This window comes from Natator depressus, chromosome 7 (genome assembly GCF_965152275.1).
Source record: "Natator depressus isolate rNatDep1 chromosome 7, rNatDep2.hap1, whole genome shotgun sequence".
NCBI lineage: Eukaryota > Metazoa > Chordata > Testudines > Cheloniidae > Natator > Natator depressus.
The window spans coordinates 35,417,813-35,436,450 of NC_134240.1; the positions used below are offsets into that span (position 1 = coordinate 35,417,813).

Below are 18,638 nucleotides of genomic sequence, written 5' to 3' on the forward strand. Positions count from 1 at the left end.
CTTAGCACTAGTCAGCAGAGGTAGACTGTACACAAGAGGAGTATGCTGCACCATCCCACATGCATCAAAGCTCCAGGAGGCTGAATTCCAGAGGCAGAATTCCTCCTGGAGCTCTCCTCTGGAATGAAGCAAAACAAGCCGCCTGTTGGAAAACATAATTTATTCACTGAATTGCACTGGCTTCATATTCAGATATTTAGCAGTTATATTTCAAATCTGGATACTGAGGCTTTATTGGAGGTGAAAGGATTTGAAAAAATGTTGTCTGAATATGCAATGAATGTCATTATCAACTAGCTTCACGCAGAGCACCCATAATCTTTGGAAGCAGGCTGCTGGCATGATGAATTTCACTCTATTTTGGTCTCAACAAGCCTCACTCTGGCTGAATCCTCTTCTCCAGATTGGCAAGCCCCCTTTTTATGAAAAAATCTCCCTTGGTGTAATTACACTGAAATCAGTGGAGTTACACCAGGGATGAATGTGGCCAATGATGAGATTAAACCTTTGCCAGTCTGTAGTAGGAATTGCAGCTACCTTTGATACAGCTATGGACATATTTTAAGCTAAAAGGATACCATTCAGTAGTTCTGGAAAAAAATGTACTCTCCACACATACTATTGAACAGGAATATCCTCACTAGCACAGCCTGGGCTTCACACAGAGCTTCAAATATGTCAGCAAGTTTTCTGAGCCGACAGTTTGACCTAAATATCTTAAACATGTTATGGGAAACAGATCTTGCAAACATCATCTTCCAGAATGGGCAGTCATTACCTGCTACATTGTTGTTCCTCATGTGCTGATTCAGAGATACATACACAACTGGCAAGTTATTTTGCCTTAACACAGCTGAAGTTACCATTAAAGTTTTGCACTAGAGTAAAATGTTGGATGAAGCTGGGCTACATATTTGCTCTTATGTATCTGTTGGCAATAAAACCAAAAGCCTCATGGAGCACTGGCAAAGTAGCTTTAGTGGTGTATGCAACATGAAGTCTGAGAGGAATGCACATCTTTTCCTTTATTTCAGGGGTTCTCAAACTGGGGGTCAGGACCCATCCAGGGATCGGAAGGGTCTTACATGGGGGGGGGGGTCATGAACTGTCAGCCTCCACTCCAAACTCTGCCTTGCCTCCAGCATTTATAATGGTGTTAAATATATTTAAAAGCATTTTAATTGATGGGGGGGGTGTCACACTCAGAGGTTTGCTATGTGAAAGGGGTCACCTTTCACATAGCAAAAAAAAAAGTTTGAGAATCACTGCTTTATTTACATGCTTTTTAGGTTTTTGGATGTAGTGTGTCCTGACACACCTTAACTGTCACAACATATAACTTTTGTTTGTTAAATTATAGAAACATGGAAAAATAACCCTATATTATTTAATGTTTGGGCAGTTGGAACAAGGTAGGGAAGCAGGACTTCTGGGTTCCTTTATGTTCTGCTGCTGACTCACTAGGACACTAGTAAATGATTTAAATTTCTCTCTGCTTCAATTTCCCCACCTGTAAAATTGTGATAATATCACATGCCTACCTTAGTCTTCCCTTCTGGAATGTCTTCTGCAGAAAAATTGCTTCTCTAAATTGTGATATCTAATGGCCCATATTTGGATAGTGATAATTCCTCTTTTCCCACTGACTCAGTGCAAGGAGTTTCCTAAAGGCCATAATGAGTGCCAAAGGACTAATTCTACTAAATATAAACATGAATCAACATAGATGTGTAGACTAACAGTGTGATAGATATGGCTAAATGTGCAAAAAAAATCCCCATGTGCAGTGTGGCAAAATGGGATATGAATGACTGTGTGCGTTGTGTTCACAGTAAATAGCTTTATGGGATTATTCTGCCGCAGAGGACACAAGGATGGGTGAGTTTGGAGGCTTAATCAATGTTTGTAAAATGCTTTGAGATCTACAAATGAAATTATTATTAAGAGGGAAGCATGGACCAAACTACATCAGGAAACCTGGGCTCTTCTCCCATCCGTTTGGTGACCCTGAGCAAGTCACTTTGGGCCTGATTTCGAGGACTTCTGGGCACTTAGAACTCCAAGTGAAGTCAACCAGAGCTGCAGGTGCTCACCGCCTTTGTAAAAAAACCCAGATGCTCTGCTCCTGAGCTTCCCCCACTAAAGTGGCACAGCGCCACACACCGCAATTATTTTGCAAAAACCCAGGAACACCTGTCCGACTCCTAATTTAGGCTGCCCCTAGATTTCCTTTCATCCCTTACTGGGATGGGTCGCCACAGCCAGCCTTCAAGGCTGGAGAGGCCCAAGCGCCTACGCTCCAGGACCACCTGAAAGTGAAACAAAAACTGCCTGCTGCTGCCGGGGCTTACAGGGACTCGCTGGTCGCCAGGGCCTGCCATGTGACATTCGCTTTTTGCAGCAGCGCTTGCGGCTGCTCTCCCCGCCTGCGGCTGAGGGCCCGCCCCCGAGGCACACGGCCCCGCCCCACCGCCTCGGGCCCGGTTTCCCTTTCCCCGGCCGCTGACGTCCCTCGAATAGCAGCACAAGGCGGGTGATTGTGATTCTGGCGAAAGGTTCGGAGCCTCCAGCAGGCGCCGCGGCCACCCCGGTGCCTCTTGGTCCCGGTGCAGCTGGGCTCATCACCCACCCCACACACGCGCCGCCTGACAACAAGCGTTTTGCCCACGGCTAGGCCACTTTGTAGCCGGAGACCTTTCCCCGGCTGGGGGCCCCGCATCCCGCCTGACCCCCCTCCCTATCTGCAGCCCTCCCTAGTCCCCCGGGCGCGGGCAGGGAGAATGGCCCAGCTCGCTGCCCCTTCGCCCCGGGCGCTGCTGCTGCTGCTGCTGCTCCTGCTGCTGCCGCCGCCCTTCTCCGTGGCCTCCAAGCTGAACATCCCCAAAGTGCTGCTGCCCTTCGCCCGGAGCACCAGGATCAACTTCACCCTGGAAGCCAGCGAGGGCTGCTACCGCTGGTGAGTGAGCGCGGGGGGCAGCCCGCCCGGCGCTCTTCTGCTCGGGGGCTGCCCGTGGCGCAGGTGTGGCGCGGGCGGCCCCGCAAGAGCCAACCCGGAGCAGCACGTGGGGCTGGGCGCCCGGGCAGCCCGCGGCCTCGTCCCTTTGTCTGCAGCCGCCCGCCTGGCTCTGGCCGGGCACCCCCAAGGGAGGCGTCCGCGCGCTCTCCCCAGGGGTGCGGCCGGGCTCTGCAGCCATTCACGCGGCCCCTGAGAGCAGCCGAGCCTGCAAGGCAGCGGCTGGGAGCCTGGGCCCGGGAGCGTCCGTGCACCTTGCGCTGCAGCACGCCCAGGGCGGGTGAGATCTGGGCCCTGCGTGCTGCCGGGGCTGATAGGAGCGGGCGGGTCCCTGGGAAGGCTGGGCTGGGGCTGAGTGTGGTGTGAAATATCAGCTCCTTGCACTGCTGGGCCCCGAGAGCCGCGCACACCAGCTCTGCAGCTCTGTGCCACGCGTGTTTGCGCAGGGCCCAGGCCGCGCTGCTTAGGTGCCCCGTATAGGCGGGAGAAGGGCTGAGAGAGCCTGTTGCAGGCAAGGCCTCGCCCTGCTTACAGTGTAATAAATGGGCGTGAGGGGCACGGGGTGCAATAAAAAATAAGTGGGTGCAATGCAGGATGGGGGAAGAACTGAGAAAGGGGCTTGCTTGTATGCACCCTTTGATGGACCCATTGACATTTTCATATGGAAAAGGTACCTCAGGTATGCTGGCAAAGCAACCTGTAGTGACTTTTTCTGGTGATTTGAAGGTGTTCAGCGGCCTTTGCTGTGAAGGATACCTATTTTTTTTAAAAAAGCATGCATTAATTATATTGGGGGGAGGGATAGCTCAGTGGTTTGAGCATTGGCCTGCAAAACCCAGGGTTGTGAGTTCAATTCTTGAGGGGGCCATTCAGGAATCAGGGCAAAAATTGGGGATTGGCCCTGCTTTGAGCAGGGGGTTGGACTAGATGACCTCCTGAGGTCCCTTCCAACCCTGATATTCTATGATATTCATATTTTAACTTGGCACTTTATCACGTAATAGTGGGAATCCAATATATGCATTGGCTAGCTCATCCAAGGATAGCACATACGCTAGGTATTGTGGGAACACCAGCCATTCTCCCATCCTGCGAACACTGGACGCTCACCTGCTTTTGCAGTGTAAAGAAATATGAGAGGGAAAATCCATAAAGGCCTGATCCTACATAGTTTGAAAAACAAATCTCATAATTTTCTACCCTGTGCATGAAAAATTCCACACCCGCCTAGCACCAGATCCACAGAGGAAGTTAGGAGTTTAAATAGCTTTGTGGATCTAGACGCTGAATCCTGGGCAAGAAAAAAAGCCAGGAAAGTATTTGCATATTGGGCTGGATGAGGAATTTTTAGGTACAGAGAAGTATATACTCACACCCTGCATGTGAAATGGCTTTGAACATATCACCAACCCATATGTGGGCATGGTAGTAAAGGAGGAGTTAAATGCTTAGATGTCTGTCCAAATACTTAGTCAGATTCACCCCTGGTGTTTCTTCATTGGGGATTATGCCAGAAACAAAGCATGAGATGTAACAGCTAACCCCTTTCTCAATCCCTCTGTCCAAAAATGTAAAAATTAGGCAATACCTCACTGTCATGGCTGATTTAGACAATATGCTAAGCATGTAGCGTCAGGAGAGACTGGATCAAAGAGGAACACTGTGTCAGGTTGTTGTAAAAGGTAAAAGATGCCCCAGTGTGAATAATTGTACTGGCCTCTGGTCAAGATGTCAGAGTAAGGATACAGGATATAATCAAACACTGCATGGGCGTGGAATAGACATTTCTACGTTGGGAAGCCTCCTTGTTCACGTGAAGCAACACAGAGGTTAGATGATAGGTTGGACATGTTTAACTCAGTGGGACTGCTTGCTGAGTAAAGGAACACATACTGTACATGCAAGTGCTTGCAGATTCAGAGCCATAGTGTTTCATGATGGTGCTAATATCTTCATGCTAAACAACGTTTAAGTAACACATCTCTGATTTGCAGTAGCAGTGAATGTGAGGTGTCCAGCTAAAGAAATGTTGATATTCCAAGTCTTCTTGATTACATCTGCACTTGCACTACTTAAATGTTTGTAGCAGATTTTAGTTGTTAAATTTGTGGTTGGAAACCATTAAAACTCATCCCAGTGGAATATATTTTTTCCTTTGTATCAATGAACTTAAGCTATCACTGAGACTTTTATGTACTTGTATATTTGCCTTGATATTAAATATTTGAGAGGCTGATCAAAAACCTTTAATATGGCTACTTACAAGTTTGAGTCCCGCTCCTCCCCCACCCAGGAAGAACAGTAATCAGAGTTGCATCAAAAGTTTATTTTAATCCTAAACTGCATGTGTAGAAAAAAAAGAGGAAGCAAGTTATAAGGTACAACAGTTTTTAAATGAAAACAATAGTTTGCTATGGAGCTGTTTAGTGATTGCAAATTTATTCTACAGATATTTTCTTATCATATTTTTTAAAGGTGGCTGGAGTCTATGCAGAATCATTTTACCAGTCAGTTTGGCTCATTAAAAGAAAAAAAAATCACAAATTAGGGATGTAAAATATTCAACGGTTAACCGGTAAGCATTAGTTTTACCGTTAACGCACCCTAACCGTTAACCCCTAGCCGCGCCAGCCAGAGCAGCCCTGGGCCGGCCCAACCTCCTGCCCCAGTCCCTGCCCCTCTCCCTTTAATCAGTTAACCAGTTAAACGATATAATTTTAATAGATTAAACGGTTAACTTTTAAAACGATATTTACATCCCTGTCACAGATGCGTCACAGTGGTACTCGGTTTGTCTAGGCAATATATCTTCATTATTCCTAGTAAATGTGTGAAAAATAGTAGTGAACATTCTCTCTCTCTCATATTGATTAGTTTATAGGAAAAAATAATGATAAACTTTCTTTGTACCAGACATCCATTCAGAATGTCAGTTTCTCTATTCTGCATGATTAAAAGCTTGTAGTGGTAGTTAACATTAACTAAGAGATGTGTGAATCAGATATTGATCACAGTGGAATTGCACCCTTAGGCAGTATGGTCTAGTGTATAGGACACTGGACTGGACTCAGCAAAACCTGGGTTCTGTTCCCAGCTCTGCCACTGGCATTCTGGATGACCCTGGGCAAGTCATGTCATTGCTCTGTGCCTCAGTTTCCCCAGCTGGAAAGGGGAGTTAATGATGCTGATCTCATTTTGTAAGGCACTTTGAGAGCATCTAATGAAAAGCACTGTATTAGAGCTAGGTTTAATTATTATTCGAAGGAGAAAGGCCCAAGATCTGGCATCAATTTAGACTTACTACGGTGTGCCCTCTTTTTCAGCTTTCGTGATATAAATCTATCTTAACTTCTCTCTTGCAGAGCAACAGGCAGGATGTGGGTGACAGTCTGTGTATATCCATAAAACCTTTTGGAGGAAGTAGCAGCTCTCTGTGAGGGGCTTAATATAAGTGATGAAGATGATTTAGCAAAACTGAAAATGTTAAGTAAATTGCATTGATTAATCTTTCTTTCCCATCTCACAACCACCTGCCAAAAAGCCAGTCTTTAACTAGAATGCGTTAGGAGGAGACCTAATATGAGGGCAGACTGTTGCACATCTGCTTATTACTAGGTTCTGCTTTGAAACAACTGGTTCTGCCCATTGTCAGAGACAGAAAACTGGACTGGATGGACCTGGGGTCTGATCCAGTCTGGCAGTTCTTATGTTTAACTCCCCCTTTGCTTCCCCCCAAACCTTTCCATAAATATGCTGGTTGGAGTTGCATATGCAAGAAAAAACAAAGTATCAGAATTACAAGATACAGGCACATATGTCTGAAGAGAGGATTGAGATTGTGTAACTTGGAGCAGTGCTACCACATATCAGAGGTAACAGTATAAATGTTTAGGGCATTGCTATCATTTTCATCATTTCTACTCTGCGAAGATACAGCAAGCAGATAAAGGTGGCATTTGAATTTCTCCTCTTTCTAGAAGAGAAGAAACTTGCATAGGCTACAGAGTGGTAGCCGTGTTAGTCTATCAACAGAAAGAACTAGGAGTACTTGTGGCACCTTAGAGATTAACAAATTTATTTGAGCATAAGCTTTCATGGGCTAAAGCCCACTTCATCAGATGCATGCAGTGGAAAATACAGTAGGAAGATTCTCTCTTTCTCTAGAGAAAGAGAGAGAGAGAATGAAAAAATGGGGGTTGCCATACCAACTCTTAACGAGACCAGTTGATTAAGGTGGGATATTATCAGCAGGAGAAAAAAAACAAGGTTTGTAGTGATAATCAGGATGGCCCATTTCAAACAGTTGACAAGAAGGTGTGAGTAACAGTAGGGGGGAAATTAGCGTGGGGAAATAGTTTTTAGTTAGTGTAATGACTCATCTACTCCCAGTCTTTATTCAAGCCTAATTTAATGGTGTCTAGTTTGCAGATTAATTCCAGTTCTGCTGTTTCTCGTTGGAGTCTGTTTTTGAAGATTTTTTTGTTGAATAATTGTGACTTTTAGGTCTGTAATTGAGTGTCATGGGAGGTTGAAGTGTTCTCCGACTGGTTTTTGAATGTTATAATTCTTGATGCCTGATTCGTATCCATTTATCCTTTTGCGTAGAGACTATCCAGTTTGGCCAATGTACATGGCAGAGGGGCATTGCTGGCACATGTTGGCATAATCACATTAGTAGATGTGCAGATGAATGAGCCTCTGATAGTGTGGCTGATGTGATTAGGCCCTATGATGGTGTCCTCTTGAATAGATATGTGGACACAGTTGGCAACGGGCTTTGTTGCAAGGATAGGTTCTTGGGTTAGTGTTTTTGTTGTGTGGTTGCTGGTGAGTATTTGCTTCAGCTTGGGGGGCTATCTGTAAGCAAGGACTGGCCTGTCTCCCAAGATCTGAGAGAGTGAGGGATCGTCCTTCAGGATAGGTTGTAGATCTTTGATGTGCTGGAGAGGTTTTAGTTGGGGGCTGAAGGTGATGGCTAGTGGTGTTCTGTTACTTTCTCTGTTGGGCCTGTCCTGTAGTAGGTGTCTTCTGGGTACTCTTCTGGCTCTCTGTCATGGGGTGCAGACTCACCCGGCAGCGCCTCCTGCTGGTCATCTCGAGGAATTAGCGTCCAGCCTCTGGAGCGCCTCCTTCAGGCCGGTGTCTCACCGCCCCTGGCCCCCGTGTCCCTCCCGGTGCACTAGTCTTGGGTGCTACCCCCTGGCAGTACCCCCACAGTTCTGGGTCTCCCCCTCCCAGGTGAACCCCCACCCACTATCCCCATCTCGCCTCAGTCTTAGGCTACTGCCAGTCACCAACTAGCCCCTGCTTCCTGTGGCAGACTGCAGTATAAGGCCCTCATCACAGGCAAAGGGGTTTGGACCTGCTGCCTCTGCCTACCCGTGGCTGCCCCTGCAACCCTTGTACCTAATAGGCCTTCCCAGGTCTACAGCCTGGGGCTTTCCTAGGCCCGAGCTCCCCGGCTCCCTTGGCCTTCCCCAGCCCTGCTCCCAATCTAGGTACTTTCTCAGCCCTTGCAGCCAGGTCCCTCTCTCCCCAAGCTAGAGAGAGTCTCTACAGGAACTTCTGGCTCAAACTTTATAGAGCCAGCTGGGCCCTGATTGGGGCATGGCCCCCAGCTGCCGCCACTTCCCCCAATCAGCTGGGGTTTTGCTCCCTGCCCCAGCCCTAGCCCTCTGCAGGGCTTTTCCAACTCCCTCAGGGCTGGAGCGGGTGCTCACCCCGCTACACTCTGTCAGTCTGTTTTTTCACTTCAGCAGGTGGGTATTGTAGTTGTAAGAATGCTTGACAGAGATCCCATAGGTGTTTGTCTCTGTCTGAGGGGTTGGAGCAAATGTGGTTGTATCGTAGAGCTTGGCTATAGACAGTGGATCGTGTGGTGTGGTCTGGATGAAAGTGGGAGGCATGTAGGTCAGTATAGCGGTCAGTAGGTTTCCGGTATAGGGTGGTGTTTATGTGACCATTGCTTATTAGCACGATAGTGTCCAGGAAGTGGATCTCTTGTGTGGACTGGTCCAGGCTGAGGTTGATGGTGGGATGGAAATTGTTGAAATCATGGTGGAATTCCTCAAGAGCTTCTTTTCCATGGGTCCAGATGATGAAGCTGTTGTCAACGTAGCGCAAATAGAGTAGGGGCGTTAGGGGATCAGAGCCGAGGAGCTGTTGTTTTAAGTCAGCCATAAAAATGTTGGCATACTGTGGGGCCATGCGGGTACCCATAGTAGTGCTGCTGACTTGAAGGTATACATTGTCCCCAAATGTACAATAGTTGTGGGTGAGGACAAAGTCACAAAGTTTAGCCACCAGGTTTGCCGTGACATTATCAGGGATATTGTTCCTGGTGGCTTGTATTCCATCTTTGTGTGGAATGTTGGTGTAGAGAGCTTCTGCATCCATAGGGGCCAGGATGGTGTTTTCTGGAAGATCACAGATGGATTGTAGTTTCCTCAGGAAGTCAGTGGTGTGTCAAAGATAGCTAGGAGTGCTGGTAGCGTAGGGCCTGAGGAGAGAGTCTTCATAGCTTAGCATAGGCTAGAAATGCAATCTAGATGATTAACTAGGTTATGGGAAATGGGTCTCTTCTGTGATGGTGAGGGAGTGTGAGAAGTCTTGTCTAGTTACTTTTTTCTTGTGCTTGTAAACTTCCCTGGGATTTCTCTTTGCACACCTTCAGATCTCCTGAGGTGAGGAGGCCTTTCCTTCTGACAGATGAGTTTTGGATATTGATTCCTCCAGAGCTCATTACTGGTCTAGGAAACGGGACATGGGAGAGAGGACATAATGCATTCTGCTTCCTCCCCTGCTCATAATGATTGCAAGCTCTACTTCTGTAGCACTTCCTGTCCAGGGAGTGGGGGGGACTGATTTAAGTCTCAATTTCTGGCACGTCTGTGGTAGAATAAATACCATTAGATTAAAGCATCTGCCTGTTTCTTTTCTTATTCATTCTTTCCCCATCTTCTCCATTCTCCTCTCTGTAGAGTTCTTTCTGAGCTCTCATTCCAATGTCTTGCCATTGGCCTGTGACACGGTCAAGAATTTTGCTGCAGATTTGGGGAGATTTTTTTTTCTTAGTTCCTGAGGAGCCTGCTCCTTTTATCTGTTGGTAAACATTCAGTCTGTTGTTAACATCTGCATGTTTTTTTTTCTTGTGTAATTTTACATGTTGTTTGATGATAGAAATTGGAAAAGGTCCAATGATACACTAATAAACTGCAGAAGTTTTACAGTGTAGTACGAATGAAGACCTGTTCATAGACTGATTTTAAAAAAATGGGGCCGGGGAGGGAATGAACCCTTTCTAGGATGAACTCTAAACCAGTAGCTGTCAAACTGAGGTCCATGCTAATTGTCTGTTTGGGAATGTGGTTTGGTAACATGTTAACTGTCCTTACTTCTGGCTGCTAAATTTGATTAAAAGACTATCAGAATATTTTATATCGTTGGTTATGTTGTCTGTCTACATAAACAATTGCTATGGTTGCCCCAGCAATGTAATGTGAATGGGAGGGGAGGTGGTGCATGAGAAAATCTCTCAAACATATTTTAGTCCATGCTATGAAAATGTTTGAGAACACCTGAAATAGGCTCCTCCTTTCATGGTTCTCTCTTTGATCCTAGATCTGCTGATAGTTATGCACATGCATAACTTTATTTACATGCACAAGTTCCACTGAGTCAAAATTAAACACACACATCATTGTTGATAGGATTTGGGCCTTAGTTTTCAAAATGAAAGTTTGTCTTAGGTATGTCAGGAATTTCAAAGAAATGTTTGTTTTCAGTAATAATTTAAGGGCTATTTAACATTAAATTGAATATTGAGTAACTGAGGATGGTGGGAGTTCTGACGCTTCTGATCAGTTGGCCTCTGCCCCTATATGTCACTTTCTAGCTGGGGGATTACTCTGCTGAAGAGTTAGTTTGGGTGAAGTATAGACTTTATAACTTTTACTTTTGTTTACATCTTTGAAGATCCTGGTAGGATAACTGAGTAGACCTAACGCGATATTTTCTAGTTTGACTACATTAATGTAGTTTAATTATTTATCCTACTTTTTCTGTTATTTAATGTGAGGTACTTTGATACGTAGAAGTGATTAACACAATTGCAAAACGAGTTGTCTAGATGTTAATACACACATTTATTATACTGAGTCAATTCTCCTTTGCACGTAATTATAAAGAATTTCAGAACAGGGTCAATATGTACAAAATTATCTTTAATCTTAGCCTGAAAGGATACTGCTGTCACATGAGACATTCCAAACTTTGACCTCTGACACATGGTTTGACAGCTTGTAGCAGCTCTCTTAGAAGACATCACTGTTACATGCAGAATCCACCTACTAAACAGTTGTTTAACTGGTTTCAGAGTATCAGCCATGTTAGTCTGTATCCGCAAAAAGAACAGGAGTACTTGTGGCACCTTAGAGACAAACAAATTTATTTGAGCATAAACTTTCGTGAGCTACAGCTCACTTCATCGGATGCATTTAGTTGTTTAACTGTGCTATATAGCTGTACGTGATGCTTTCTGTATGAAAAATTCAAGATAGAAAGTTAGATTAAAATCTGTTCTTTGAACCGCACACCGTTGAGGGTATAAATGTTGACCGTTCAGTGCAGGAATCCTAAATTGCAAATCTAAGTAGATTTATTGGTTAATTGTTCAGAGTTAAATATAGTCTTTCATATCAACCCTGTGTAAATTGGTGTTTCGATGATGTCTTATCACCATCAGTGGCTCTCTTTTTTTGAAGAACACCTTATTAATGCTCCTAGTACAGTATTCCCAAGCATTAAAACCCCAAATATTCACGATTTGGCTTTTTTAAAATTGTGGGGTCTTTTAAGCATTTGGGGTTAATCTTTTCAAGAAAAAGGAACAGGAGTACTTGTGGCACCTTAGAGAAGAACAGATGTATTAGAGCATAAGCTTTCGTGAGCTACAGCTCACTTCATTGGATGCATAGAATGGAACATATAGTAAGATACGTGTGTGTGTGTGTGTGTGTGTGTGTGTGTGTGTGTGTATGTATATGTGTGTGCACACACACACACACACAGATAAGTTGGAAGTTACCATACAAACTGTGAGAGGCATAGGGCCTAATCACATCAGCCACAATATCAGAGGCTTGTTCACGTGCACATCTACCAATGTGATATATGCCATCATGTGCCAGCCGTGCCCCTCTGCCATGTACATTAGCCAAACTGGACAACCTCTATGTAAAAGAGTAAATGGACACAAATCAGACGTCAAGAATGATAACATTCAAAAAGGTTTCAGAGTAACAGCCATGTTAGTCTGTATTTGCAAAAAGAAAAGGAGTACTTGTGGCACCTTAGAGACTAACCAATTTATTTGAGCATAAGCTTTCGTGAGCTACAGCTCACTTCATCGGATGCATACTGTGGAAAATACAGTGGGGAGATTTTATATACGCAGAGAACATGAAACAATGGGTGTTACCATACACACTGTAACAATATTCAGAGTAGCAGCCGTGTTACTTTGTATCCGCAAAAAGAAAAGGAGGACATGTGGCACCTTAGAGACTAACAAATTTATTTGAGCATAAGCTTTCGTGAGCTACAGCTCACTTCATCGCATACCTTTTGTAGTGATAATCAAGGTGGGCCATTTCCAGCAGTTGACAAGCACATCGAAGGAACAGTGGGGGGGAGGGGGGGAAGGGGAGAATAAACATGGGGAAATAGTTTTACTTTGCATAATGACCCATCCACTCCCAGTCTTTATTCAAGCCTAAAAGTTAATTGTATCCAGTTTGCAAATTAATTCCAATTCAGCAGTTTCTCCTTAGAGTCTATTTTTGAAGTTTTTTTGTTGAAGAATTGCCACTTTTAGGTCTGTAATCGAGTGACCAAAGGGATTGGGGTGTTCTCTGACTGGTTTTGAATGTTATAATTCTTGACATCTGATTTGTGTCCATTTATTCTTTTACGTAGAGACTGTCCAGTTTGGCCAATGTACATGGCAGAAGGGCATTGCTGGCACATGATGGCATATATCACATTGGTAGATGTGCAGGTGAACGAGCCTCTGATAGTGTGGCTGATGTGATTAGGCCCTATAGTGGTGTCCCCTGAATAGATATGTGGACACAGTTGGCAACTGGCTTTGTTGCAAGGATAGGTTCCTGGGTTAGTGGTTCTGTTGTGTGGTGTGTGGTTGCTGATGCTTCGGGTTGGGGGGCTGTCTGTAAGCAAGGACTGGCCTGTCTCCCAAGATCTCTGAGAATGATGGGTCATCCTTCAGGATAGGTTGTAGAACCTTGATGATGCGCTGGAGAGGTTTGAATTGGGGGCTAGTGGCGTTCTGTTATTTTCTTTTTTGGGCTTGTCCTGTAGTAGGTAACTTCTGGGTATTCTTCTGGCTCTGTCAGTCTCGTTCTTGACTTCAGCAGGTGGGTATTGTAGTTGTAAGAACGCTTGATAGAGATCTTGTAGGTGTTTGTCTCTGTCTGAGGGGTCGAAGCAAATGCGGTTGTGTCATAGAGCTTGGCTGTAGACAATGGATCGTGTGGTGTGGTCTAGATGAAAGCTGGAGGCATGTAGGTAAGCATAGTGGTCAGTAGGTTTCTGGTGTAGGGTGGTGTTTGTGACCATCGCTTATTAGCACCGTAGTGTCCAGGAAGTGGATCTCTAACAGACTCCAAGGAGAAACTGCTGAGCTTGAATTAATATGCAAACTAGATAACATTAACTTGGGTTTGAATAGAGACTGGGAGTGGCTGGGTCATTACACATATTGAATCTATTTCCTTAAGCTAAGTATCCTCACACCTTCTTGTCAACTGTTTACATGGGCCATCTTGATTATCACTACAAAAGTTTTTTTTTCTCCTGCTGATAATAGCTCATCTTAACTAATTAGCCTCTCAGTTTGTATGGTAACTTCCAACTTATCTCTCTCTCTCTCTGTGTGTATATATATATATCTCTTTCTATATATACATATATCTTACTATATGTTCCATTCTATGCATCCGATGAAGTGAGCTGTAGCTCACGAAAGCTTATGTTCTAATACATTTGTTAGTCTCTAAGGTGCCACAAGTACTCCTGTTCTTTTTGCGGATACAGACTAACACGGCTGCTACTCTGAAATCTTTTCAAGTTTTTCTCTGAAACCAGAAATGGTAGAAACTTACCACTGGTTTGTATTTTTTTAACATGAAAGCTCAGATTCTCATGTAATTAAATGACTTCTAGAGCTGGGGTTTCAAGAAAAGCACAAAATATCGTGAGTCACATGAGAAAATTATGAGAGATGACAAAACTACAAGTGTGGCTTTAAATGTACTTCTGACATTTCAAGAGTCCATTGCTTTCTTGAGGTGTTACTGTTACTCTAGCAGGAAAGAATAATTTTTGTAAATTAAGTTTTAATCTAGGTTTGTGATGTTTCTAGGTATAAACATCATATATAATACTGGTATTTTTTTTTGCAAAACACTGTACCTACAGAGAAATGAAGACAAAACTTAATTTAAAAAATGCTCCAAATTTATGGTTACTTCCTAATCATACTAGGGGGAAGGGAAGCATTCAGAAGCAGTGATTTTAAAATAGCAGTGCTCGCTGGCTGAACTCTGTATCACACAATTGCAAAACCTCTTTACATTGCAAATTAACGTGTGGGATTTATATTTAAGTTCACATGTGACATATAAATATGCTTATATTCTTGGAACACACTTATATCCGCATCTCTTTTGTGGAAATGGAAAGCATCATGACACGGACCTCTGCTGGTAATGAAGTATTGCTGTGTTAAGAAGTATTGCTGACTACGCGTCTGATCCAATGCCTATTGGAGATGGTGGAAAGTTTCTGTTGACTTCAGTGGGAGTCAAATTGGGTCCTAAAGCCTTAGAAGAAGATTGTTTTAATAATGCTGAAATAATAACACAGGATTGAAAACTAATCCAGGCACCCCCTGTGTAGAAATAGACTAAAATTCTTAGCTGATGACTGATACAAAAGATGGGCAACAAGGTGTTGGGGCTACATCGTGATGAGAGCACAGTTGCTGGAGTTCTCTCTCGGTACTGCCACTGGACTCTACTTAGGGTTCACTCTTTCATTGCCACTGGCAAGTGGGCATTTGATAAACTTGAAGTCTGTTTGCCCCTTACCATGATTCCAAATAGTTGCAGTAAAATTGACCAGTCTTGTTCATACTCTTAGGAAAGAACACTAGGAGAATTATTATTACTACTATTCTTTAAATAGAACGCTTAAATGACTTCAGTAGGTGTTGAGGGCACTCTGCACCTTTCAGGTTCATGCCCTTTTTTGTGTCAGGGTCTGTCTTTTGTTCTTGAAGCACTTCCATATCTCTGCTGCTGTAGAAATAACAATCTTTTATAATTTTTGTCCATGATCAGAAAAAAAATGTAGAGTAAACATAAGATATATTTAAAAAAATGTAAAATAAATAATGGAAGGGTCACTGGAGCATTAAATTAAAGGAATGAGCAGGGCTGGCCAAATTAATTATACCTCCTGTGGATCTTTGTGCTGTTCAGTGCACACCTGACAAGATAAACATGCTCACTACATGGTTAACTTTGCCATGTTTGCATGTACAGTGCAGCCTATCTTCTCTCCAATCACTGATGAGAAGGGTAAGAAATAATAGTGTATCAAGTGTCGGTCCCAAGACAAAAAGAAAAGGAGTACTTGTGGCACCTTAGAGACTAACCAATTTATTTGAGCATAAGCTTTCGTGAGCTACAACTCACTTCATCGGATGCATTCAGTGGAAAATACAGTGGGGAGATTTATATACATAGAGAACATGAAACAATGGGTGTTACCATACACAATGTAACAAGAGAGTGATCACTTAAGATGAGCTAATACCGGCGGGGGGGCAGAGGGGGGAGGGGGACCTTTTGTAGTGATAATCAAGGTGGGCCATTTCCAGCAGTTAACAAGAACGTCTGAGGAACAGTGCGGGGGTGGAGGGGGGGAATAAACATGGGGAAATAATTTTACTTTGTGTAATGACCCATCCACTCCCAGTCTCTATTCAAGCCTAAGTTAATTGTATCCAGTTTGCAAATTAATTCCAATTCAGCAGTCTCTCGTTGGAGTCTGTTTTTGAAGGATCTACAACTTATCCTGAAGGACTACCCGTCACTCTCACAGATCTTGGGAGACAGGCCATTCCTTGCTTACAGATAGCCCCCCAACCTGAAGCAAATACTCACCAGCAACCACACAACAGAACCACTAACTCAGGAATCTGTCCTTGCAACAAAGCCTGTTGCCAACTGTGTCCACAAATCTATTCAGGGGACACCATTATAGGGCCTAATCACATCAGCCACACTATCAGAGGCTCATTCACCTGCACATCTACCAATGTGATATATGCCATCATGTGCCAGCAATGCCCTTCTGCCATGTACATTGCTCAAACTGGACAATCTCTATGTAAAAGAATAAATGGACACAAATCAGACATCAAGAATTATAACATTCAAAAACCAGTTGGAGAACACTTCAGTCTCTTTGGTCACTCGATTACAGACCTAAAAGTGACAATTCTTCAACAAAAAAAACTTCAAAAACAGATTCCAAGGAGAGACTGCTGAATTGGAATTAATTTGCAAACTGGATACAATTAACTTTTAGGCTTGAATAGAGACTGGGAGTGGATGGGTCATTACACAAAGTAAAACTATTTCCCCCATGTTTATTCCCCCCCTCCACCCCCCCACTGTTCCTCAGACGTTCTTGTCAACTGCTGGAAATGGCCCACCTTGATTATCACTACAAAAGGTCCCCCTCCTCCACCCGCTCTCCTGCTGGTAATAGCTCACCTTTAAGTGATCACTCTCTTGTTACAGTGTGTATGGTAACACCCATTGTTTCATGTTCTCTGTGTATATAAATCTCCCCACTGTATTTTCCACTGAATGCATCGATGAAGTGAGCTGTAGCTCACGAAAGCTTATGCTCAAATAAATTTGTTCGTGTCTAAGGTGCCACAAGTACTCCTTTTCTTTTTGCGAATACAGACTAACACGGCTGCTACTCTGAAACTGGTCTCAAGAAAAGAACCTGGGTGTCTTGGTTCCAATTCCACAGTCCGTCCCTAACTCCCTGAGCTAAACTGCTTTCCAGCAAAGTCACTGAATCTGTTATCCCAAGTGAAAAATATGGGTGATGATAATTTATACTTTTCACTTGCATGGTGCTTTTACATCCCTACATCTCAAGTCACTTCACAAAAATGGATAGAAAACATTATCCCCATATTATAGTTCACCTTCCTGAGTATAGAAGATTAAAGCAATTTGCATGAGAGTCTCTGTGGTCTAGCAGATAACATACGGGTCTGCCACCTCAGGGCAGTGCTCTGTTCCAAAAACAGTTTCACATATTTTCTTCAAGCTTTGCAGAAACCTTTGCTTTTTGAGTAATCTGGCAATTTTCAGGGCAAACTAATTTTCCAGGCCAAAATTATAGGGAATGAAGAGAGCACTTTCTACTGTAGTTGGTTGCACACTTTACTGTGGAGAATTTATTGCAGGGGTCGGCAACCTTTGGCACGCGGCCCATCAGGGTAATCTGCAGGCAGGTCGTGAGACATTTTGTTTACGTTGACTGTCCACAGGCACGGTCCCCCACAGCTCCCAGTGGCCGCGGTTCACTGTTCCCGGCCAATGGGAGCTGCAGGAAGTGGCGGGCTGCAGGGATGTGCTGGCCGCTGCTTCCTGCAGTTCCCATGGACCTTTACAGGATGAAAGCTATAAATTCTCCTCTGGATTGGAGAGGAAGGAGGGGTTAATTTTTCCCACCTCTTGGCAAACCTGTTTACTTGAAAAAAACTAGGAGTACTTGTGGCACCTTGGAGACTAACACATTTATGTGGGCATAAGCTTTTGTGGGCTAAAACCCACTTCAGTGGATGCATGCAGTGGAAAATACAGTAGGAAGGTATATATACATAGAGAACATGAAAAAATAGATGTTGCCATACTAACTGTATGCCCACCTTAATTAATTGGTCTTGTTAGAGTTGGTATGGCAACACCCATTTTTTTCATGTTGTCTGTGTATATATATCTTCCTACTCTATTTTCCACTGCATGCATCCGATGAAGTGAGTTTTAGCCCACGAAAGCTTATGCCCAAATACATTTGTTTGTCTCTAAGGTGCCACAAGTACTCCTCGTTCTTTCTACTGATAGACTAACACGGCTACCAGTCTGAAACCTCTTTACTTGAAGTGAAGGTTTGAATGTGAAGGAGACTTCTTCTGAATCCGTGAATTTTTTGGGGGAGAATGGGGAAAGAGGAAATCACCACAATGGCTGGCATCGCACTAAGCTGAACAGCCATGCAATGTTCTTAGACTTGCGTGCTCCCAAGATACAGTGGCATGAGTTCTCACCAGGCATGCAGCCATACCTTGACTCTCCTTTTGATGATTTATACAGTTAAACCTTAATCCGTTTTGATTGCATTCTAATATTTGGATTATCTCGTGATTTAAAAAAAACCAAACAATTAACTAGCAGATGGCTAACATGCTTGTAGCCTTTCTGTCTGTACTCTCTCTAGCTTGTTGCATAAACGT

At 43.9% G+C, this 18,638-nt stretch overlaps 1 protein-coding gene across 1 annotated transcript in view; it reads left to right on the forward strand.

Moving 5' to 3' along the window:
* Positions 1-2,615: 2,615 nt before the first annotated feature.
* The window catches only part of NUP210 (nucleoporin 210), a 121,940-nt gene continuing 105,917 nt past the window's right edge, over positions 2,616-18,638 (forward strand). The window contains exon 1 of the mRNA XM_074958112.1: positions 2,616-2,956. Within this exon, the coding sequence (XP_074814213.1) occupies positions 2,781-2,956 (176 nt within the window). The 5' untranslated portion in view covers positions 2,616-2,780. The remainder of the gene's footprint in view (positions 2,957-18,638) is intronic.